Below are 26,502 nucleotides of genomic sequence, written 5' to 3' on the forward strand. Positions count from 1 at the left end.
GATACCCACACAGCCATTCCCTAGTGATGCTGAATAAGTAGTTGGTATATAAGACTATAATGAAGAGAGGTGCAGAGGTATTATCTGGGGAGTCATCAGTCTATAGATATCTTTATAGTCTTTGGAAAGATAACAATATTTCTAGAGGAAATGTAGAAAGTAAATCAAAATTAAATCTAAAGCCTCAAAAATTCCAAATTACAGACCCAGGAAGAAGACATCAGGAAAGGAGACTGAGAAGGCATAGGGAGAGAGGTAGGAGGTAGGAGAGAAAACACATGTTTCAGAAGATAGTGGTTTGATTCTGTTAAATATTGTTGAGAATTTGAATAAGAGGAAGACCAAAAACTGTTCTTTGAATTTACCAATATCGTTTTATTTCTGGAAATTCACAAGAATATTTTTAGAGACATGATGACATTAAAGCTGCATTAGAATGGCTTGAAGAAAGAATGTAATGTGTGGGAGATTCGGCAGATCTCTCTTTCAAAACCTATGTCTAGAAAGGGGGTAAAGCAATGGGGAAACAGCTAGATAGAAATGTGTTTTCAAATAAATGTTATCTTTTAGTCTTTTTTCCAACAAATACTTGCTGCTCACCAATTCTGTAACTATGTATGGTCCTTCAGCAGAAGTGGGACAGTCTGCTACCCACAGATATGTTTAGTATGCTGGTGAAGACATGTAAGTCAAGTCGCCATACAGTTAACAATTCTAATTACTGGCAGGGACTCTATATGTTGATTTCATACAGAAAACTCTAGAAAACTGGAAATAAAAACATTTATCTAGTCCAATTATATAGCACAAAAGTATCTTATTATTAGTTTATACCAAATATTGTTAACAACTGACCTCTTATCATTAATGTACACTCTTTTTTATTATTATGGGTGAATGATATCAATCTCCAGAATATTATTCTCACTTTTAGGTTGCCACATACTTTACCTTTCTTCTCCCAATTGAGTTAGATAACCACAAACAGAAATTCACCAAGTATCCTTCATAGGACAGCAACACTGCATCATTAATGTTTTAACCAGGATAACACACCGTTTCTGGTATGTATAATAAGAGGAAGTGTGTTACAGAGGTAAAGGAAGAGCTGAGATCCAACCACCGAAGTAAGCGAAGATTAGACGTCAAAGCTGCATTAGAATGGCTTGAATGTATTAGAATGAAACCCCTCCGGGAGGCTGAGAAGGCAAGGCAGAGAGGCAGTATCCATGGGCATGGGTCATCTGAAAGAAGCCTGGGCACCTGCTCTGTGCAGAGAGAGGAGTAGGGAGGGCTTGGCTTCTGCTTCCCTCCCAACCCCCACCGTGACCCTGTGCCTCCCCTAGGTGGGAGCCCCTGTAAGGAAACCCAGGGGTCAGGTCTCCCCCAGCATGATGCCAAGCAGAGGACCAGAATGGACAGGAATGAATCTCGGTACAAAGTTCCAGGATAGACTCAAACAAAAATTACAGATCCCGCCTCTAGGTGATGAGATTCCTAATATACCACCAGGCATGATCAGCATTGTCTCCACGATTGGAAAGGACCCAGCTTCTTGGTGTCTACTATGTTGATTTTGGTGGGACAGTGTATGACTTTTCTATTGCTGCATAACAGATTGCTGTGGTTGTAGCATCTGAAAACGCCACCAACTTATTAGCTCACGTATCTGTAGGTCAGAAGGCAGGCATAGCATGACCGGCTTCAAAGGCTTCTCTTCTCAGGCTGAGATCGGTAAGGCAGCTGGCCTAAACGCTCCCCTGGAGACGGGGAGAAAAAAATCTACTTCCAAGCTGATTTCTGTCTGTCATTGGCAGAATTCAGTTCACTTATTAGCACTGGTTGGTTGTAGGTCTAAATTTCCCGTTGCCTTGCTGGCTGTAGCTGGGAGTGCCTTCAATTCCCAGAGGCCGCTGGAATTGCATTCATTGCAACTCCCTTTATCTTTAAACTAGCAACAGGCTGAAATCCTTCCCATATATCCACTTTCTGTCTTCTACCTCTGTGACCAGCCAGAGAAAACTGCTTTTACGTAATCTCCCTTTCTTAAGGTCAGCTATACCATGTAACATTGCCTGACCTAATCATGGGGCTAAGTCCATCAGGTATTACACAGGGCTTCTGCACGGGTAGGTGGGAGGCTAGGAAAACAGACGGTTGAGGTGGACAGGAAATCTGAGGACCTTATTAGAATGTACAAGTCTGCCTACCACAGACAGGGTGGGAATAAAGTTTCAACTTGTGTTTTTTTCCCTGTTACCTAACCAACAGATTGTGGGGTAAGTATACTAACTAGATGTAAACTGTTGGTTATTGGTCTTGTGACTAGCAGTGATCTGTAACTTTTGACCTTAGTGGTGTGTAATAAATTTGTTATGCAATAGTTATAAAATTAAAAATTTTGTAAATGATGCAAAAATTTTCCAGGAAGTAGATATTATTTGAAGAGAACTTGTTTAGTGAACCTTTCCTAAAGACCCTTAATAGTTCCAATTAACATAAATTGAAAGTTTCACTGTCCATGAACCTGGGAAGCATTTATTGCTTCTTAGGACTATACTTGATGGTATAACTAAGCTTATACTTATGAACTGATCTGCCTGGTTCCTTTATCTTGGTTCCTCTGCCTGTTTCCTTTATTATTATACAAGGAATACCATGCCATGAATTTAGAATACCAGTCATCTGAACTGTTTCATCTTACTATCAAAAAGATGTCTCATTTTAAGAAAGCAAGCATCAGCCTGAACAAATTTTCAGAGAGTGTCAAGTAGGAGTGGGTAAGGCCAGTCTTACATGGTCTGGTGATATCAGTGTATAAAAGCAGACGGACCTCATGGGTATATGACCTCTGAGTTGCACAAGACCCTGCTGTTAGAAGACACCTTTTCACACCCCTGCCACACACACATACTTGGTCTAATGTTCTGTTGTCACTGGTTTGAAATTTAAGCATTGTTCAACAAGGGGTTCCATGTTTTCATTTAAAATTTAAGCATTTTTCAACAAGGGGTTCCATGTTTTCATTTGTACCGATCTCCACATATTATCATATTACATATACAGTTTGTTATATAAACTATGAAATAGAGCAATAGTGTATATTTTGACAGTGTTAGAAAAAAATCAACCTGTCAATTATTTTAGTAAACTTTAAGGAGTATATTCAAACCACCAGTTCTGAGGAAAGCAGATTAAACCACAGAATTAGATTGATATTGTGAAACTGTGACTAGTGGGATTTTTTTTCTTTTGCTATAGTACATACTCATCATTTCAAATAGAAAATAAAGATGAAATTCAACATTACATATTCAAATTTACTGTCAATGGAGTGAAAAATAATAGTCCCCTGACTTATAAACTCATTTCAGTAGTAGACACTGTTTTGCACAGATACTAACACATTTTGTTGGTGATCATTACATTCAATTGATAGTGGTGTTAAACAGGCTGTTAGAGTTCATAGGAAATGTTGAAGATGTAACAGGAGGCAAAAATATCGTAAAGTGTTTGCGAATGTGGGCTCTGGAGCTTCTTTGCCTACACGTGAATCACAGGTCTTCTATTTTCTAGCCTTATGATCAGGTAATTAGAGAGAAGACTGTAGGGTAACACTGGTTTCCTTTAATTCATACTTTCCTACTTAACTGAAATGATTTAAGGATAATTCTGCCTCAGCAGAGACTCATATTCCCAGCTTCCTACTCTACATCTGTATCTGGATAGCTAATAAGGTTCTCAAATTTAAAGTATTTAAAGAGAAATACTGAGTTACTTCCAATCCCTAGCTGGTCTTCTCCAATCTTCTTCAAATTAGTAAGTAGCACCGTGACTCACCCCACTGATACGAACAAAAACCTAGGAATCATTCATTAAACTTCTTATTTTCTCAACCCAAACATCTAATCTATCAGCACATATCAAATTATCTTGGAAGTAACTCACTATATCCACAATTTTTACTCCAGGCCAATCTCTTTTTTATCTCTTGCCTAGACTACTGCTAGCTTCCAACTGATAGCCTAGCTTCATTTTTTACCCCTACTCCAAACTCCCTTAAGAGTCTATTACTACATAGCATTAACATAATCCTTTCATAATATAAATCAAACCATATAATTTTCTTACTCTAAATATTAAAAATTCCAACCTCTTACCATCACTCATAATTAATTCCAAATTCAATTACAAAGAAATTATCCCACGTGATATTGTTTCTGTCCATGCCCTTGTTGACCATTCATTGCCAGCACTTAAAACAATCATTGACACTTAGAAACTGATCAATAAATATTTGTTGAACAAAGACAGAGGGTTATTCAATGTCCATGGATAAGTGGATATTCTCACAAAGCTGTGATTCAAAAAGATCCTATCTGTATTGTTTTTCTCAAATATAAATTTAGAAAGAAAAAATTTTTATTTATGAAATTTTGTTGAAGTGACTGTCATCATCCTGTCACATATTAAGTTTCAGTATTGGTAAGTCATTATGCTACTCATGGTAGGCACTCGGTACATACTTGACAGATGAATGAATGATGAGTGAATAAGAGATACATTGGCAAAGTAAGTAAACTATAGTTGCCAGGAAGTTAAGAAAGAAATATTCAAAATAAGGGCTAACTTGCTAAATATTTGAAATGCTTATATTCTTTAATGTAATTAAACAGTTAAGGAAAAAGAAATGTCCAGCCATTTGTGAGGTGTTGTAGCTAACAAAGAATTTTACCAGAAAGACCAGGTGATGCAAACATTGATATACAACTGCTGTAACAGTAATCTACCAAATTTCACTAGATTAATATAACATAAATTTATTTTTCATTTACATGAAGTCCAGGTGATTCAGATATGATTTCAGATATTCTCCTTCAAATAGAAATTTAGGGACCTGGACTGCTTCCTTCTTGAGGCTCCCCTATCTTTAACATGTGTTTTAGGGGTTACCACCTGGGGAAAGCTGGATGTTCACACATAGCAGATTCTTATGGATCAATCTGAAAATGACACACTGTATGATGATTCACATTGCATTGGTTAGAGTAGGTCATAAACAAGAGCAAATAAGACATGTTCTCCAAAAGGAAGAAGAAATAGGCTTGATGTGCATGTAGTAAGCTTTGTTAAGCAGTCTTGGATTTAACTAAGGAAAATATAGAAGTTTCTCTAGGATAAATTGTCCATTTATTATATTTATATATGTAATATGTATGTGTATGTATACATATACACCCACACTATACAAATATATATTAATATCCAGTATATACCTATATATGTGTATATATACATATATGTGTGTATGTGTAAATATATATTTTGTGTGTGCATGTGTGTATATGTATATGTGTGTATACAGAGAAAGAGAGAAGAAAATTGTTCAAACAATTAAAATCTACTTGGAAGAACATTTAATAATAAAAAGAAAGGTCTTAAAATTTGAGTTGCTAGTACTTTGGAACATAACAAGTTGTTTCCTACCAAGCTTGAATTTGGGAAAATAAATTCACCTTTGAGAGTTAAACTCTGAGAACATGCCGGATAAAAGCGTAGGCAGGCAGTGTAGGAGGGAGAAAGTGTGACGTCCTGACTCCTGAGCAGAAGTGTCACCTGGAAGTGTGAATGTATTAACATTACCGAAGATACAATAGTTGACAATATCAGAGAACATATCAGAAACATAGAGGCAAATGTTGGTAGCACCAGTATACCAGTATAAGGTTGTCTACAGGTAGATAGCTTTAGTCAGTGAACATCAAGTATTCGAGGTCATTCTTTTTTTTTAATTGAAGTATATACAATGTTATATTTCAGGTGTACAGCATAGTGATTTGACAGTTATCTACATTATGAAATACCCACCTCCATAAGTATAGTTACTATCTGTTAACATATGAAGATATTATGATATTATTGGCTGTATGCCCTACGTTGCACTTTCATCCCCATGACTAATTTATAATTTGAATTCTGTGTCTCTTGATCCCCTTTACCAATTTCACCTGCCCACTCCCCACCCCCCCAGAGTAGCCACCAGTCTCTTCTCTGTGTCTATGAGTCTATTTCTATTTTGTCCTTTTCGAGGTCATTCTTACATCGGTGTCTTAACCTGATGTCATTAAGCACTCAGATCCCCTGGTTTTACATTTCAGATGTACATCCAGGAAACCCCTGATTCTTGTGTTGAGGGAACTTGTTGATCATTGAGCCTTTAAGGATCTCTTACCCCTGTGGTGGTGATTTCTCAAGGTAGTTAATAATGGATTATGATTGTGATTCAGTGGAAAAATGCTACGATCACCATGCAAATATTACGAGCCATGTAATAGCTTTGTTTTTACTGTAAGATAGCATATTGGCCTTCTGGTCTCTAACATGGTTTTGTAGGTGTTTTCATTAATCTGTGGTCTGTCCAAGTCTTTCTACTTGCAGAGCAAAGGACAAATCGCTTGGTCCTTATAATGCATACAAGATACATAGTTTTTCCTGCTGTTTCTTCTATCACTTCTAGCTTCACTTTTTACTATTTTCTATATACTAGATTTTTTGAAGCAGTTATATAATATCAAGAATCCTCTGACTTTTATAAATACAGAATTTATACCTGTGAAATAAAAAAAATCTCTAAAGTAAAATTTACATTTTGTGTAAATTAGATACAATATTGAATACATACTAGAACAGTGAAGTGGGATACCTATTAAATGTCCTTAGTGTTAGGGAATAGGCATGTATTAGTATTTTTAAATATTTGAATTATATTTTCTATTTGAAAATTCAAAATGCTTCAAACTATAATTAATTTTTAACTCTGCACTTAAAAGATTATCCCAATACATTTGTACTTACTTATGCATGCATCACAGTGCTCTTTCCTATGCACTAAGAACAGTTTCTTTATGTGGAAATAATTTCATCAGTATATGGCAAAAATAGGCTATTCACAACTAACTAAAACATATAAGGAACACATTGCCCTGTAAGCCAATACAAATTAAAGTAATTCAAACATCACAAGAAAATGTTTTCAAATTATCTGTTGTAGATATTGCATTTTATATTAGCTTCAAACTAAATGACGTTTAGAGCAGAAAAGTTTATAATTTGTAATGGAGCTTTTAGATCCATAGTAACTACTGTACAGTACAAATTCTTCAGTGGAAAAATTATCTCCAAAGGAAATATAAAGCTGTATTCTGATTTAAAATTAAATGAATTAAGAATACATTTGGGCATTCAACTGAGAGTATACAAAATTTGAAGGATTGGATTTTAAAATATAGGTAAAATTAACTGTAGATATTTTATTTTCAAACAAAACAAGGTAATGATTTGAGCTATGTAATATGACTATGAAAATGCAAATAGATTCAAAACTAATTAAAAAAGTTCTCTTTCAGGCCTAAGGAAACTGTGTGCTAATTATGGTGATTATTATTTTCAGACCTACTCCATCGAGCTTCTTTGTGGTGATAAAATAAGAATTACCTGTTTACCTCCCATCTCTCAAAGTACAGATGCCATTTCTACACAAACATATATGATACCCACTTCTGAGACTTCACTCAGTAGCTTTCCATCTTCAAGGGCTACAGGACTATGGATGATAATAAATACTTATACAGATGATCAAGGTAAGGTGATAACAGCAAGATATGGAGAAGTTTGAGTTTGAAAACATTGCAACTGAAATGTATTTTCTAACCTTTTTTGATCTTCTCTAAGATACATAATTTTTGAGGCATGTATAATTGTCTTAGAATTCTTGTTGGTTATGTGTTATATGGGTTGTATGTTTCAAGAGCAGTGATGTCCTTTGCTAATAATACTAATTCTAAAACACTATAATACAATGTTCATTAATAGTCTTTATTCTGATATATAAATTTTAGTAGATAACTGAACCCCAATTTCAGCTCATTTTGTTTTAACTGTTAGAAAATCTTATTTAAAAATGCCTTTTCCTACCTGCCTGGTTACATCTTTAATGTCCTCTGAATTGTTATATGTAAAGATACATTCTCATCAATTTATTAGAAAAGCTCTCAGGTATTTTTTAATGTATTTTTTTCCTGTTTTGAAGTATTTTGACATTTTGAATATGTTTTGATACATCTTACTTAATTTACTAAGTCAAATGATACCATATTACAACTAGTATATCATACGTTAAATTCCAAATTCATTCTTCTTATAGTCAGTGTAACTCAGGATATTAATAATGAGAATTACATCCCTAAAGGCGTTCCTTGTTAAATAAAAATATTTTTTGAATGCTGTTGGATATTATAAGAAGAAATGTTCTATATTTTGTCTATATGATTTCTGTACCTTTAAAAAAATTAAGATGAAAAGTTATATAAAGAGTATTTTGCCTATTTAGAAAGTAAAATATTTCTAATTTTTCCTAACCAATAGGCCAAGTATTCATTGATCCTATAATAACAAAGAGTTGTAATTTTGCATATTTTATAATTCAATTGAATCATTTGGTTTGAAATATGTTGATTTTTTCCCTCTGAATTCTCATTGCTGATCTAAATATATATATTTCCTTTTTTTTAACAGAAGTACAATTAACATACAAGGTCTTATTAGTTTCAGGTGCATATCAGTGATTTGGTATTTTTTATGTATTACAAAATGATCCCCTCAATCATAAATATTTATGAGTTACCATCTACACCATGCAAAGTTATTAGTATAGTATTGACTATATTCCCTATGTTGTATATTGCATCCCCATGACTTATTTATTTTATAACCACAAGTTTGTACCTCTTCATCCCATTTCACCCCTCCAACACCTCTCTGTTCTGGTAACTAATTTTGATTCCTGTACCTGTGAGTCTATTTCTCTTTTGTTTTGTTTACTTGTTTTGTTTATTAGATTCTACATATAAGTGAAATCATATGGTATTTGTCTTTCTATACCCAACTTTTTCACTTAGCATAATACCATCTAAGTCCATCCGTGTTGCAAATGGCAAAATTTCCTTCTCTTTTATAGCTGAATAATATATTTACACACACACCCCATATCTTCTTTATCCATTCATCTATCAGTGAACACTTAGGTTGCTTCCATACTTCAGCTGTTGTAAATAATGCTGCAATAAACATAGGGGTCCATATATGTTTTTTAATTGGTATTTTTGTTTTCTTCATATAAATCCCCAGAAGTGGAATTGCTGGATCATATGGCAGTTCTTTTTAATTTTTTGAGGAATCTCCATACTGTTTTCCATGGTGGCTGCACCAATGTACATTCCCACCAACAGTGCACAAGGGTTCCCTTTTCTCCACGTCCTCACTAACACTTGTTATCTCTTGTGTTTTTGATAATAGCCATTCTGACAGATATGTCATGGTGGGTTTGATTTGCATTTCCCTAATGATTAGCAGTGTTGAATATCTTCTCATTTGCCTGTTGGTCATCTGTATGTCTTCTTTGGACAAATGTCTATTCAAGTCCTTTGCCCATTTTTAATTGTTTTTTGTTTTTTGATATTAAATTTAATAAATTCTATATATATTTTGGATACTAATCCTTTATCAGATTCATGATTTATAAATAAGTTCTTCCATTCAACAGGTTGCCTTTTTGTTTTGTTGATAGTTTCCTTTGTTGAGCAAAAGCTTTTTATTTGATGTAATCCCATTTGTTTAACAAATAAATTGTTAAATTTGTTGTCCTGACCTGAAGAGATTGGTCCAAAAAATATTGCTAATATTATTGTCAGAGTTTCTTGCCTCTATCTTCATCTAGGAGTTTTATGGTTTCAGGACTTAACATTCAAGTCTTTAATCCATTTTGAATTAATGTCTGGATATAGTGTGTGTGTGTGTGTGTGTGTGTATTATTTTTTTATGCAGTTTATAGTGGTCCAGTTTCATCCTTCTGCATGTAGCTGTCCAGTTTTCCCAGCACCGTTTGTTGCAGACTGTCATTTTCTCATTGTATATTCTTGCCATTCTTGCCTCCTTTGCCATAGATTAATTTGCCATATATGGGTGGGTTTATTTCTGGACTTCGTATTCTATCCCACTGATCTATGTGTCTATTTTTGTGCCAGACCATTCTGTTTTAATCACTGCAGCTTTATAGTATAGTTTGAAATCAGAGAGTGTGCAAAACCTCCAGCTTTTGTTCTCTCTCAATATTGCATAAAACGTTTTGTTTTGACTTTTGGCCTCCCATGTAGTATGAATAATAGGAGTCTTTGCATTCATGCCATTTTTGAAGTCCTAAACTTATTCATACACTTTATTAGAAATATGATTTACAGAGCCTTACTTGTATGTATATAATTGGTGTGAGGTGACAGTAAAATTTGAAGAAGATCCAGCCCAGGGCCAAAGTTGTTCATTTTTAATTCTTCTTTCTTTCTTTCTTATTCTTTTTTTTTTCTTTCTCTCTGTAGGTCCCAAACAGACAGATATTTCCAAGCATGATGTTCTCCCAACAGCTAGTTTGGCAGCATTAAATATTGGCATATCTTTCCAAAACTATTTACTCAAAGAACTGATTTCCACTAGAGAGCTTTCAGCAAAACACAGTCTTCCTTTTTCCACAGATGTTTCTTCTTCTCAATTTCTGAATTTTGGGGTTCATGGCCTAGAACAGATTATCTGGGGCAAAACATCTGTGCCACATATACCCATCCAAACTTCAGCAACCACACCAGGATTCTTTTTGCCCCAAAAGAGAGAGAAGACCCCATTTATCATCCCCTCCTTGATGACAGATTTTATTTTTCCTGTACAATCTTTATTGTTTGAGAATGATCCAACTGATGCCTTATCTGCTACCACAATGAGTTCAGTAATTACTGGTTTTCCAGGGGATGATATTGAATTAAACGGACACTCATTGCTCTCCTGTGGATTCCTGCTCACAACTGATTCCACAAGTGCACCTCCAGTCGACTCTAGGATTACTCAAGAAGAAATTGAAGAATATTCAGCTGTTTCCTTAATTTCAGGAAGAGAGAACTGGAAATGGTTGAGCTCCTCAGTGTCTCCCATTTCTCCTGCTATGATAATTATATCCAAACAGGTAGCCCTCTTAAAGTCATCAGCTTTCTACCAATTCACTACACAAGGCTCCATTCCCACTGAATATCAGGTTATTACTAAAGCATCTAGCAACCTGAGACTCACAAACACCGAATCACAGGCTGCTGATTCTCTAAGTGAAGTAAGTCAAACATGTGCAACATGTTCTATGACTGAAATAAAATCCTCCCATGAATTCTCAGATCAAGCTTTGCATAGCAAACAGTCCCCCTTTTATGAGACATTCTGGATGAACTCAGTGGTATTAGCCAGCTGGTACGCACTAATGGGAACTCAAACTATCACTTCTGGGCATTCGTTTGCTTCTGCCACTGCAATAATGCCATCAGTGGCATTTACAGAACTGTCATTTTTATTTTCTTCTAAAAAGAGTGAAAAGAGAAGAATTTTATCCTCATGCTTAGAAGAATCTATCACCCTATCAAGTAACTTGAATGTTAATTTATGTTTGGATAAGACTCGTCTATCCATCGTCCCTTCACAGACTGTCTTTTCAGACCTGATGAATTCTGACTTGGCTTCAGGACTGATTACTACTGGTGATTGTTCAGCATCGGAAAGCATTTTAAAGCTACTGAGAATGGAACAAAATGGTGTAGCTACGGGCCGCACCGAGATACTGAATCAGGACCACTTACTGGGCATGCAGGAGAGTAAAGGATCTCATAATCTGTTCAAACTTCACACAAGTGATGGTTCTCTAGATTTTGAATTAAGCTTACAAAGTCATCCAGAAACTACACTTTCAAGTGACCTCAAAAACAACCTCCCACCGTACAAAGACTTAATGACTGATTTTTCAGAAGTAACCTCGAATGTTGCATTTTATACAGTTTCAGCAACTCAGTACCAATGCAGACTTCTTTCCCCATGTCTGAATTTATGCCAGATTGGGCAGATTATACAGGATGACTTGACCTTAACATCTGACTTAAAAGATGTCAGGACTCCTTCAAAATGGCCCATCTGGGAACTTCAGCCCAGCATGCAGGGTCTCAGATCCCCTGCTCCCAGCCAGAGGCTTGCAGCCACAAGATCTCTTACTTTGTCTTCACTGGAGTTCATTCCAACATCGCGTCAGCTGATGATGTCTGGTGAGTTGCTCATTTTCAATTCAGTAAACTTTTAGAAATGAGTTTCTTTTTTACAGAAAGGAAAGAGCCTGTCATGGTTACCAGGTTCTCTAAACAACCTCTTTGTTATCAGTACAACAGCCAGTTCAGTAGAGATGGTACCTGCTGTTGTACCTGACTCAGGTGGTCATTCTTTCTGCACAGCCACAAAGGCTACCAGATCAATACAGGAGTGTGGTTCAGACAGCCCTGCTGCTGACACGCATTCAGAAGCTGGACTAGTTCACTTCGTTACAAGGGATCTTTCAAAGTTTAGGAATAACTTTTAATTATTCTCATTTCTTGAAATAACATCTTTGTCAGGTTGAACACAATATAACACACACTTACTGACATTTTTCTCAATGATGATTTTCTTAAGGGAAAGATGATGAAATCAAGAGAATTTTATTGGGTTTCCCCATCCTACACGATATGGTTTAGCAGTTTTTTTAATGCAAAGCTGTGATGCTTTCATTGTCTGTAACTCGGAATATAAATTAAATTCATGTCCTTTATTTAACAAAAACACTATATAAAATTGAAACAAGATACTATCCTGAGTCAATTTGTATTCAGTCTTAAAATAATTAATGAAAAGCCACTTTTCTTAGATAAGTATTCTTACTTTAAAGCATTTTGGAAATTACTAATCTCCTCTACTCTGATAATTACTATAAAATTGGAAAGCACAGACAAAAAAAGCTGTTTAAAGATTTGTATTTAGCCGAGAGGCTAACTACATACAAACCCCATATTTAAATAAGTTCTATCTTGTGGAGTTTCAAGTATGCTTATGGCAGTAAAGTTGGTTTTCCTTCAATGAGACAAGTATAGGTTTTGTGTGTATATGTGTGTTTGTGTATATGTGCTGCAGAAAAAACATCAATTTAAAAAAGTTTTAAAGTATGTGATTTTTGACAACTCAGTAATATGAAAGATCAAATCATTATATTTAGTACATCCAAGATGATACAATTTTCTTTACAAAATTTCTAAAACTAATGTAAGTTTAATTACAAATTTAAATGTAGTATTCTCCTTGTACTTTTATAAGATAACTTGCTTTATAACTATTATGACTTATCATCAATGCCTAGCACATCACTTCTCACATCTTTCTTGTTAAATGCATCTGTGCCTACCTTTTTCTCTCATACACTTAGCCCCATAGCCTTGCAAATAACCAGGGTAAAATTCTCTATTTCCAGAAACTCAAACCCTCGATTTGCCCTTTATGAGTAAAACCTTATTTTGTCCCATTTTTCCCATCCCCTCACTCCAAATGCAAACACTCTCATGATTTTGATCTCCTTCAATTCCTGTAGTCTGCTTCCAGGTTTACTAGCCTTCCTATTCATTTTAGACATGATAACCAGTAATTTACAAGGCACTTGCTGGCATTTTCCAGTACGTTCACCTACTGTGTGGCCAACAGTTGTCATGGTTAAATCAGGGAATAGATAGTACCCTCCAGTTGAGTACTGGAGGAGAGCTTAAAAGACTATATACAAAGCTATGAGTAGAATTTAAGGAAAACAATGAGGAATAGTATGGTTCTTCTGAAGGGACATGGAACAGCATAATGTCATTACAACCCAAGGCCTAAAGGGACAAAAGAAGGAGCAGTTACCAGGACTCCTCAGAACCCAGGGAGGAAAGCTCCCAGCTGAGCAAAGCTGCAGCCTGCAGGGGGAAGACGCAGGCCATCCGAGGCAAACCAGCTGGGAGGAGACGAGGAGAGGCACACCCCGCCTCACTCCCCTCTTGTCTTTTAGTCTCCTGTTGCTGCTCTCCATTGGCCAAACCCATTCAGCAGCTGGATGTGATCTAATCTCTTCATGTAAAGTAAAGGTGGGGTGGGCATAGGAGCCTCACGGCCTGCAGTTCCAAAGCCTTGACTATGTTCCGTCACGCTGCCAAACACAGAATGAAAGTGCGAACTAATGAAGGCAGAATTCCCTTGTGTGTTTCTTTTTTTAATTTATTAATTTTTTTCCTTGTATGTTTCTTAAGTGAACCCAGTACTACTATTTCTTCCCTACATGCTACTTCCTTACTAGAAAAGTGTGAAAGGTAGAGAGACCGTAATTCTGGGCTCCTCCTTTGGTGAATGCCTCATGTTGCATTGGGTTGCTGAGGAAAAATATGACGTGACAAGTAACCTCTTGCGATAAGCAAAGCGAGGCACCGTGGACCTGCCTCTGTCAACGTGCTTTGTAGTTTTGTGTTACTGCTGAAGTGTACGGCTGTTGGTTCCGTAGTATATTGACAGCTTTATTAAATTGAACTGAAGTTCTTTCTCAGCCATACCCTAAACTAAACCAATATTTGTGGTTTGGTTTAAGTCATGAAGAAAACACAGTTTAAGAGAAGATAAGCAACCATCTCTAGCAATACAGTATTATTTTCCTATAGCAATATGAATCTCTATTTTTTCTACCAGTTGTTTGGGGAGGATGTAAGAGAGAACAACAAGAGCTTCCCCATCAAATATTCTTTGATAGCAATGGACAACAAAAGTAGTACAAAACTGAAAAGTGTAGGTGAGTTCCATTTATTCCATTCATAGTTACAAAGTTCTAAATTATATATATAAAAAATAGTTCCAGTATAATATTAGTAAAACTTTACTAAATGGAATAGGAGTATTTTCTGTAAGAATAAAAAGATGAGTCAAAGTAAGATATTTAATAATATTATTTACCACTTCATTAGTTAAAAAGACATTGACACTCAATTAGTAGTTTACTGGGTTTTTTTCCTATCTTAAGTGATTTTCATCTTCTCTAAATCTTTTCCATATCTATTATTACTTTCAAACATAACAAATATAAATAGCTCACAGCAATATTTGGTGCCTTTCTAAAAGTTGAAATAGAAGATGTAGTTCCATTAAATTAATAAACAAGTCAAACGCCTTATGTACACATGTTCACATATTTTTTTATGTACTATTTAGGAAATCTAATAGAAAAAAATGCAAACTACTGCCACTTTGGAATATACAGAACAAAGTTCAAAATGTAAAATGTATTGAATACCATAAAAGTAAATAATGGAGATTTGATATCCTTATTTGAGGGCTCAGAAGTGTGAACCCTTAATACTACATAAACACTACATTGGAAAAGTATAAAGCAAATTCAAATGAGTTCAAATTGGATAATATTTAGAATCTGATCATTTTAAAGTGCAAGAGAATAGCAAGGGAAATGTTGAATAGGAATGGCAATACAAGAGGTTGTATATTTATATAATCTATTATAATAAATTATAATAAAATATAGGAATGCAAATGAAAGGAAATAGAACAGAAAGCCCAGATACACATTTAGATTACATGAAGATATATAAAAAGGAGAGATTTGAATTAATAGAGAAAAATTTTAATATTTGCTAAATTGTGTTGGTGCATTGTGATTTTGAAAACTCTTCCTCTATACCTACACCAAAATAAGTTTTATGAGGTATAACTAGATAAAATAAAACATTAAATATTCCAAATAAAATATAAGTTGATATTTATTTGATTTCTAATTTTTTTTCTTTTTTTCTTTTTATATACCAAGGAGTTAAATTGCTAGGTTATATGTTCATTCCATGTTTAACATTCTGAGGGACTTCCAGACTATATTCTATGGTGGCTGCATCATTTTAGAGTTCTGCTAACAATTTATGAGGGTTCTAATTTCTCCACTTCCCAACCAACATTTGTTAGTGTCTATTTTATCACAGCCATCTTAGTGAATGTTAATTGGTACCTCGTTGTAGTTTTGATTTACATTTCTATAATGACCAATTATATAAAGTATCTTCTCATGGTCCTATTGGCCATTTGTATTTCTTCTTTGGAGAAATGTTTATCGGATCACTTGCCTTTTTTAAATTAGGCTATCTTATCATTATTGAGATGTAAGCATTTTGCATATATCCTAGGTAGAAGTCTTTATCAGATAATGTGATTTCAGAAAGTTTTTTTCCATTCCTTGAGTTGTATTTTCACTTGTCTGGTAGTTTGTGGAGAATTGGTTTTAATTCTTTAACTGTTTTTTAGACTAGAAAATGTTTCTGGATTTGGGCTTTTCTTTGTGCTAAATATTTAGTAACTAAATTTCTTTTTGTTGTTACACATCTAATAAAACATCATTTTCTCTTCAGTCAGCTTTGGTGCTTGTGTCTTTCTAGGAATTCTTCCATTTTATCTTAATTATCTAACTTGTTCGCATTCAATTGTATATAGTATTCTTAATAATTCTTTCATTTCTGTAATGTTTTCTAAATGAAAAATTTTAAGTAAAAGCAAAAACAGAAAATTTTAAGTAAAATGTTAAGAGTGAATACATTTTACAGTAGAATAACTTAAAGTAATACCCTTTTAAGCCAAAAGTAGTCATGAATGTAGTTAAAGCTAATATATACAAAAATGTATTGCCTCATAAGATAGACATATGATTATAAAGTACTTTTTTATTTATTTAACTTATGGAATAATTTTAGATTTACTGAAAAGTTGCAAAGATAGTACAGCGTTCCTGTGTACTTTTCACTCTTTTAAATCAAAGTGAAAAAGCTGATCACTCCAATAGTAAAATAATTTGCTGTAAACAGTAACAGTATATTTAATAATCATCAGAAGCAACTGAAGATATCAAATTTCAAATGAGACAAAACTTTTATCCATTTTCCAGTTTCATTTTTCAATTGTAATACTCTTAACCAATGAAAATATACCACTTTACTGGGGGGAGAGTAAACTAGTCCATCTTTATGGATTATCATTTGCCATCAGAAATTTGAAATATTTTAAAATAACATAAGTTTAATTTTAGGAGATTATTACTGAGTACCCAAAATTATATTACTAAAATAATAAGTATCTGGCAATAACTGTCTCCTAAAATGGTGGTTTTATTAAATAAATATTGGCATGGAAAATTACTCCTTTCATACTGTTAAACTGAGGTGATAAAATCATATACAAAGCAAATTTACAAATACATGTGTAAATATATATCACACATAGGTTTCTTCTAAAACATTAAATTGTTCTTAATGTTTCTATTTATTTTCTAAAATTTTATACTGATTATGCATTTTTATAATCAGAAAAAAATGTTTGCAAATATTTGTGTACAAAAAAGAAACATTTCAAAAAACATATTCACATTAGATCAAAATAAATTTTGTAAGGATCCTGAGAAAAATATTCATGTAGAAAATAATAGAAAATCATTGTTAATTAGCATTGTTTTAGTGACAGGAAATCAATTGAAGAAATGCAATATATTTCTTTGACCTAGCGCAGAGATGTATCTCTATGTTCTGACATGCCATCCACATATTTTTTTTAACTCAACTACTAAGTAGGAGTTGAAATCATTAGTAATAATTCTGCAGCATTCTTAACATTTTAGTGAAATTAAAAAAAAATACAATGGAAGTAATCACATCCCTTGATTCAGTAGTGCAATATTCAATGGCCAACTCCTCTTTGAGAAGCACCAGGCAGTGCTTTAATTTTGTGTTTGCTTGTCTGTTCTTTTGGCTCAGAAGCCCTCAGATGTGAATTATTCCCCTTTTAGAAGAATCGCACCTGTTTCTCATGTCTATCTATTGGCAAATTTTGCATCACACATTTATATTCTAGGGTTTTCAAATATCTCATTCTTAGATTTACATTTTATAAACCAGCACATGTAGGGGGGTAAGTGTTCTTTCTGGTGAAAACTCCTAAGGATCGAAGGAGACATCACCTCCTACTGTCCCTCCCCAAGTCCCTTCACTGCAGAGGTCGCTGCTCCAGACCCTGCCTCCTGTGGTCAAGGAATTATTTTCAAAGAAGACAGAAACTTCGGTCACAATGTCTAATAGTCTCTTTTGTTATAATTTATTTATAATATCTCAAATAAATCCCATTGAGAATGGAGCCAGTGAGGAACACGACTGGTTTTCCTGCGAACTCCTACTGTACCTGCTGAAACCCATCACAGAGCAGTAGCAAAATCCAAAGTAAAGTCTTGATATTTTCTTTGCTGAACCACTTCAGCATCTTTCACAAACAAATGCCCTGTTTTTAGTGTTGTTCTATTTGCAGTTTTCAGGAACATTCATTATTTGTGTTTTATTCTCGCTGATCACTAAAATGAATAGTATGACTGATACCGAATAAAAAACAGAGTGAATGTGTTATTTTAATAATACAATTTTTTCATGCATGTTATAGTTCTTTGGTTTCTAAATACTTTCATTTACTGTTGGATACCCACATCAGCAGTATGTGACCTTGGGGAAATTAATAGCAGAGAGCAGGGAACAGCAGATACGGCCTGCAGGTCAAACCGAGACCACCAACTGTTTGTAAAAGAGTTTTACTGGAACACAGCTATCCCCACTTGTTTACATATTATCTGTAGCTGATTCTGGACTGTGTATCCAGCCTCTTACCCCTGCTCACTATCATCACTATAGTTAACTCTTACAATCTCTTTAGAACTAACTCAGAGCTCTCTAAAATGGGCTGCCTTGTAGTCTATATGCTCTCTAGCCGCTCTTCCACATTCAACGTTATTTTTCTGATGAGAGTTTTCCCTTCCTCTGCTTAAAAAACTACACTGGGTATTTATTTCCTATAGGAAACGATTTACAATCCTAAGCATACCAGCTACAGTGGTCCGCCCTGATTGTGTCATCTAACATCATTCTCTACCACCCGTCCCTCCCTGTTTGATGGCTGACCACTCCTCAGTCCTATTACAGGTAGTCGCACAGCTCTGCACCTCAGTGTTCCTAGTCTCTCCTCATGAAGGCCCTCTGCTATCCAGTTTCTCAGACTTCCTAAACTGGCTCAATTCTAATCTCACCTCCTATTGAAAGACCTGTAAAAACACTTAAAAATGTATTGCTTCCCTTTATTTTTGCTCCTGTAGAACATTGTGCATAATTCTTTGTCACCTTGACTTTGGTCATTTGTTATTGTGTTAGCTTCCCTCCAAAGTATTTGTGCTTTTTCAGAGCAGGAGCCACCTGTTACTAGATACAATGCCTTATCCAAAGCTTTGCTGGGCTTGTGATGATCCCAGGAAAGACTGTAAAATGCCTGCCTTAAAACTGGCCACAAAGACTGTCATCAGCTTAATATAAGTGAGGGAGGCTTACTGTGAAGGCCACTGTACCCAGAGCAACATAAGCTGTGGATGTGAAGAAGCTGGAGAGGGGGGGAAAAATACCCTAGAACTTAAAAAATAAACATGGCTCAAGAGTCTGGCCCTCTGAGGAAAAAGTTGAATCACTCAACACATAGTAACCGCAAGGAGTTATTGACTTAATCATGGTTCAGGATGACTTTGAGTGTGTGCAAGTGACTTGAATGCAGGAAGTTCTAAGCAGCTAGGGGGATGTATAAAGGTGAGGCATGATTTATTTCTGCATAATCAGCCAGTAGAAAGCTTGAATCCAAGTGTCCAGGAAGTGGGGTTCATTTAGGGAACAACTTTCTGTTCCTGAGCAAGGGTTCTACACAGCTGAAATTTGAGGCAGAATATAATTTCTGCAGTGAGGGTGTGAGTAAGGATAGCCACTTGATACTCTAAGCAGAGGATGTAAGCAACCTAAATAATCCAGTGCTGTGATCTAGACCAGTTCATAATAAGGCTTGTGGAGGACAGTTGCAAGAAGGAAATTATATGGCCAAGAAATTCCATGGGTATCTCTGCATATTATGAAAATGAGACAAAATGCCTGGTTTCAGAGATAATTATAATAATGGGAGCTATCATTTATTCAATCCCTGGTTAGTACCTGACAATGACCTAGGGTGGAAGATCTGGTCCCTGCACAACTTTGCAGGTAAGAAGCAGGCAGAGGTCATCTGGGCTGAGGTCCCTCAGCTAATAAGTGTTTGAGCTGAAATGGAATTTGTGTTTGCAAGATCGAGATAGGATGAATTTTAAGAACAACCTGCAGTTCAGTGAAGGGGATGAGGCTCCGCTTATTCGTTGTCTTTCGTGTCCTCATTGGCTCCCGTGCTCCATGTGGAGGCAGATCTCAGCTGGGCTTCCTGGTGAACATCATCACTCCAGAGAGGCCAGGGAAGAATCAGGGAAAGTGAGGAAGTGGGGTTCAAAACTGGGGTGAGGGCCTGAGGCTCAAGGTTTCTTGCTGGTGGTGGGGTGGGGGCAATGTATCTGATTCTGCCAAGGACGAGAGTTACCTGTTTCTCTGCAGAGGTAGTTTTCTCCATTTTATTTGCTATTGTCAGTCACTTATATGTAAAAAGTTAATAGAAAATATGTTTCTGTTACCTTCCAAATCTATTTATACTTAAGCATGTGGTGCAGTATGACAAGTTGTCATTTTTATGAACATCACTCATCAATATTTTGAGATACTATTTAATGTCAATAATTAAGTTATTATTCAAACCCCTTGACCACGTTACCATCTAAGTTAACAGTGATTAGCATAATGTATGTTCTTCTTTAATAACCATGTTTTGCTGAACAACACATTTTATTGAGAGAAGCACCACATCCTGGGATATATTTATGGTGTGAATGATACACTACTAACCAAAACAGACGTTTCCTGCTGTCCTAGAGCTTAAATTCTAGTGGAGAAAGGCAAAATCCCTAAGCATTATAAACCTGTTTTCCTGTATGACATGTTATATATAATGAAGTGTACACCATCTAGTTCTAATATATAGAGTGTGTGTGTCTATGATGTGAGATACTGTATGGGTAACACAGCAGATGGGGGGCTGGGTGGGGGTTGTCACACGTTCTGGGTTGATGGCGAGAGACAGCAGGGTGGTCAGGTTTGATTTCATTGAGGAAGCCGACTTGAGGGAGGTGAGGGCTGTGTAGATATGCAAGGGGAAAATACCCTACAAAGAGCAAACAGCCAATCCTGTATAAGGTAGGCACGTGTCTGGCATTTTCCAAGAGCACCAGGGAAGCCAGTGTGGTAGAGCAGGGAAGAGGGAGAGTTGGAGAGAATGGAGTCAGTTGGAAAATAGGGGAGAGAGAACAAAAGCAGATTCCAAGAATCAGACCATTTTAAGAGCTTGTTTTATATTCTGAGTGAAACAGAAAATTATCCCACGGTTCGGACAGAGAAATGACATAATCTGAGTGGTCACTCGGCTGCCCTGGAGAGAACCGATTAGTGCCTGGGGACAAGCATCCAGGCAGGCAGCCCAGGCAGGCAGCCGTGCCCTGTAGTCCAGATGGGAAGTGACCATGGCTCAGTCCAGGAGTCCGCAGTGAAGGCCTGAGAAATGGTCAGATTTTGGATATAGTTGAAGCTCAAACCAATAAGATTTGCTGATACCTTGTATTATTTCTATTTAGTCTTGTAATCAGCTCCATTAAGTAGAGAGAAGTATCTTAAGCTACCGTCAGAAGACAAATAAGGTGCAATTATGCAAACCAGTTTTTCCAGACATGCTATAAGTAAGCTTATCTGAAATGTTATCAGCTATAAAACTGTGTCTAACAGCAGCTCTATGGCAATGCAAAAGTCTGGTAAGTTTATAATGAGTTTCCTGATTATGGCCCTGAGCCACAGCAAGACTACATGACTTCTGCATCTGCCATGAATCAGCAAGGCATGCTCGGCGAAACACACGTATTTAGTATAGGGTGCTTAACACTTATTGTTGGAAATTTATTTTTGACTTCATGTGGAATGGAGGGACTTTCTACGTATCATAGTATTTAATAATTCAAAGTATGTGAGCCCTGACCGTGGGAGAGGCCTAATGATGCAATAGGAAATATTGATAGAGCAGATGGCAGAATTAGAAAATATTGAAAGAGAAGAAGATGATACTGAAGACATGAGATTTGATAATACTGCTTCTGAAATTTTGTAATTGTGATATAAAGCTGGAGTTATGAATATATTTTGATGAACAATGTATTCATTTCCTAGGGCTGCCTTAATAAAGTCGCACAAGCTGGGTGGCTTAAAACAAAAAATGGTTGCCTCACAGCCCTGGAAGGTGGACGTCTGAAAGCAAGGTGTCGCCAGGACGGTGCCCTGAAAACTAAGGAGGTCGGTTCTTCCGTGCCTCTGCCTCGCTTCCCAGGGTGGCTGTCAGTACTCGGTGGTCCTTGACGTGCACCTGCTTCACTCCAGTTTCTGCTTTCTTTTGTCACATAGAGTCTTATCCACCCTGCCTGTCTCACCACCTTCCCATAAGGACACGCCACCGTCACAGTAAAGAAAAAGTTGATTCAGCGCCTTTGTGCATTTCCCAGACCATTTACCTAGATTTTTAAAAACTCTGAGTTATATGTTTCATTGTCTGGATATGGCAGAAGCTTGGAAGACAGACAAATCCTAAAACTCCCATCCTATGACTTTGCCCTGTGGCTTTAGGAAAGTCACCTGCTTTGGCCTTTGTTGTTCATCTGTAAAGTGATGTGAACACTCATGTGGAGGAGTCATTTTTGAGGATTATATGAATGCATATCTATAAATTGCTGTCATGGTGCCCCCTAAATGTTACCCTCTCCCTAAATGTTCCTACTGCCCCACCCACATTTAATGCCCGCCTGGTCCTTAAGCTTTGAATACTTGAGCTCTGCACTTGATGCCTGCCCTGACTGAATGGTGTATACTCCACCTTTGGACCTGTTCACGTCCTGTAGCTGTTCTACTCTGACGTCAGGTTTCTGGACAGAGCCACACTCTTGACTCTCTCATGGTTCTAAGATTCTAGCTATTCTTTGGCCAGGGCTTTCTTGCCTTTCCCTAGGTCTCTTTAACTCTTCTTTATACTTTTTAATGTGTATCATTAGTTCCAGAAGAATCCATAGCTGATGCTCTGAGGCAGTCCTTATCCACCTTTCCCAGGGTCCCTAAATTTCATGTGAGAATCTCTCTGCCTTCCTAAAATCCTGATGCCTCATCCTTATTCACAACTACAGTAGACAATGTCTAACCACTGCCCTCTCAGCCTTGAATTACAACACCCTTCAATGCAGAAACCACATTAATTCCTATTTTCCTATCATATCTCTCTGCTCTTTCCCTTCCCTTTCCCCTGAACTTCCCATGATAATTTGCTTTCTAAAGAGCAGTTTAATACTGAGGAAACAAGACATGATTCAATCAATATTTTCAAATGGATAAAATTCTGTGTATATTCTGGTAACATCAGATGGTATGCACAACTCTTGATTTAAGATCATAACATGAGTTTTATTTTTCTATTTGATCTTCAGCCTATGTTCTTATTTTGAAGGTAGTTTCTTTAAGTAGCTTACCATTTTACTGAGACTTTGGCTATATTTGTGCATCCTCTGGTATTTTTTTCTATCTCATCTTTTGACACCATGCCTGTGTCACTCTTTACAGCATTCTGAGAAGCTTTTTCTAATGGAAGGAACTAAAATAAAGTTGCATTTTATCATTTTGACAGCTGAAATTAATGGAGTGTGAAATTTTGTTCTTTTAGTCTATTTAATATTTATACTTGAAGGTATATAGCTATCATTACTTATACTTAAAAAGGTTTCTTTATTAAACCAAAAGGGCCTGTTTATAAAATTACAAATTTTGATGAACTGGCTGAAAAACCATACTTATTTTTATTAACCTGACAAGTACTACCCCCCAGTTTTATACATAAAACATTTGATGTTATAATTTTATATATTCTAATAGCACAAGAGATAAATAATGTCAGTTTTGATTCCACGGAATTAAAGTTGAAACTCAAATATGCATGTAAAAGACTCATACTTTTCATTAATGCTGAGTAGAAATGAGCATACTGTTTTCTGTAGTGATCTTACCACAGTGTGGGAGGTTTCAAATTTAGGCTCTGTACCCAAACTATCTAGTTCAAAATCCACTTAGTAATGGTGTGACCTTGGGAACACTTAACTATTCCATGTTTCACCTTTCTCCCTTTTGAATAGGAATAATAATCATAGGCACCGCACACCGCTCTTGTGAGGATTAAACTATGTACCAATGTACTGTGCTTAACAAAGTATCTGGAGGTAGTAAGCCTAGATAAATTGTAGCTATCGTAATTCTGAACAGTAGATTTGGTAAAAGTGTAAAACATGTTCTCTGATAAAACATTCAAAATAAGAGACAAAAATGAACAGTGAAGAAAACCTGTCCACAGTTGGCATGGTAAAGAAAGTAATTTATGTGCATCTCCTGGTAGCTTCTGGGGTCGCTGTGCTCCTCCACCCTGCTGGTGTGATATGGTCCTAGCAAGGAGGACTCGGTGTCTAATACAAACACAGAAGTGGATAAGAGGGCAGACTGAACCCATCCGATATGAAAATTGGAATGTTTCTTTCTGAGTCAATTATATTTCAAGACAGAGACTGTGGTAGGCATTCTAATGGTTAAACAAATTAAGTAAATAATAGTTTCAAGAAAATATGTGACTCAAAGATGAAATTCTCCCAAAAATAATACTTAAATTTTCTAAGCATCAAAAGGTACTTTTTAAATGAAAAGGATCTAGGCAAAATAAGTTTCTAGCATAAACTAGGAAAGGTATTATTAGAAGTACCAGCTATCAAATAAAGAAGCAATTATCACCTTTGGAGTGACAATTAATCAGCTAGTCTTATTCCTTCCCTCTATGAGAAAGCAGAAGAAGAGAACATGTTATTTCTAAATCATCCCCACTTCTAATTCATCACTAAAATATTTTAAATATATAATATTATATGTAATATATATAAAATCAGTACTATAAAAGATGAATTTTGTTTTAAATTATCTCTATATAATCTTAAATAATTGTATTTATATTTTATTCATTTGGGCTCTAATTGTCTTTATTTCCTAATGATAAAAATCGTTGTTAATTCATTTCAAAAGACATTTTGTGAGATTTCATATTGACTAAATCACAAACAAGAAAGTAAACCTATATTAGTATTACACTTTATTCATTTTACCATATAGGCAATATCAGGATTCCAATGTTTAAATGATATTTGTGTACCCAGATTTTGAAAAGAGCCATTAGGAATAAAGATAAAATACCTGAGATTACACATTAGTATATATAACACTGTAAGACAAAATTAATGGTCTGAAGGCAGTACAAGTTTTTTTGGGGAATAGTTGTTTTTTTCAGTTGCATGTGACCAGGAATATAGATAAGAGTAAACTCCTCAATGTATTCTATATGTCTAATTATAGTAAATAGTTCACTTTTTCAACATAATAAAGGCTGCATATGATAAACACACAGCTAACATCATATTCAATGACAAAAAGCTGAAAGCTTTTCCTCTAAGATCGAGAACAAAACAAGGATGCCTACTCTCAAAACTCTTATTCAACATAGTACCAGAAGTCCTAGCTAGGACAATCAGACAAAAAAAGAAGTAAAAACCATCAGAAGGAAGAAGTTAAACTGTTGCTGTTTGCAGATGGCATGATGCTACATATAGAAAACCCTAAAGACTCCACCAAAAAAGAATTAGAACTAATATGATGGCAAAGTTTCAGGATACAAGAATCTACAGAAATTTGTTGCATCTATATATTAACAACAAACTGGAAGAAAGAGAAATTGAGAAAATAATTCCATTTACAATTCCATCAAAAAGAGTAAAATACCTAGCCATGAACCTAACCAAGGAGGTGATAGAATTGTACTCTAAAAACTATGATGCTGATGAAGGAGATTGAAGAAAACTCAAATAAATGGAAATCTATCCCATGCTCATGGATAGGAAAAATTAGTATTGTCAAAATAGCCATCCTGCCCAAAGCAACTTAGAAATTCAGTTCAATCCCTGTCAGAACTCCAACAGTATTTTTCAATGAACTAGAGCAAATAATCATAAAATTCATATGAAACCACAAAAGACCCCTAATAGCCAAAGCCATCCTGAGAAAGAAGAATAAAGCTGTTAGTAGTATGTGCATGGACTTCAAACTACACTACAAAGCTACAGTAATCAAAACAGTATGGTACTGGCATGAGAACAGATCCATAGATCAATAGAACAGAATAGGGAGCTCAGATATAAACCTGTATATATATGTTCAATTAATGTATGATAAAGAAGCCATGAATAAAAAATGAGGAAAAGACAGTCTCTTTAACAACTGGTATTGGGAAAACTGGACAGCTGCACATAGGAGAATGAAACTGGATTACTGCCTAACTCCATACACAATAGTAAACTGAAAATGGATTAAAGACCTAAATGTAAGACATGAAACTATAAAACTCTGTTGATGGTGTCCTTAATTTCAAATTAAGTCCAAGCAAATTTTCTCAGACATTTTGACTTTTTTTTTAATT

At 35.6% G+C, this 26,502-nt stretch overlaps 1 protein-coding gene across 1 annotated transcript in view; it reads left to right on the forward strand.

Annotated features, from left to right (window-relative positions):
- EYS (eyes shut homolog) overlaps positions 1-26,502 on the forward strand; it is a 1,412,275-nt gene that overhangs the window by 673,092 nt on the left and 712,681 nt on the right. The window contains 4 exon segments of the mRNA XM_057494276.1: positions 7,451-7,640; positions 10,431-11,927; positions 11,930-11,994; positions 11,996-12,179. Of these exon segments, the coding sequence (XP_057350259.1) occupies positions 7,451-7,640; positions 10,431-11,927; positions 11,930-11,994; positions 11,996-12,179 (1,936 nt within the window).

The sequence above is a fragment of the Manis pentadactyla genome, chromosome 16, assembly GCF_030020395.1.
Source record: "Manis pentadactyla isolate mManPen7 chromosome 16, mManPen7.hap1, whole genome shotgun sequence".
Taxonomy (NCBI): Eukaryota; Metazoa; Chordata; class Mammalia; order Pholidota; family Manidae; genus Manis; species Manis pentadactyla.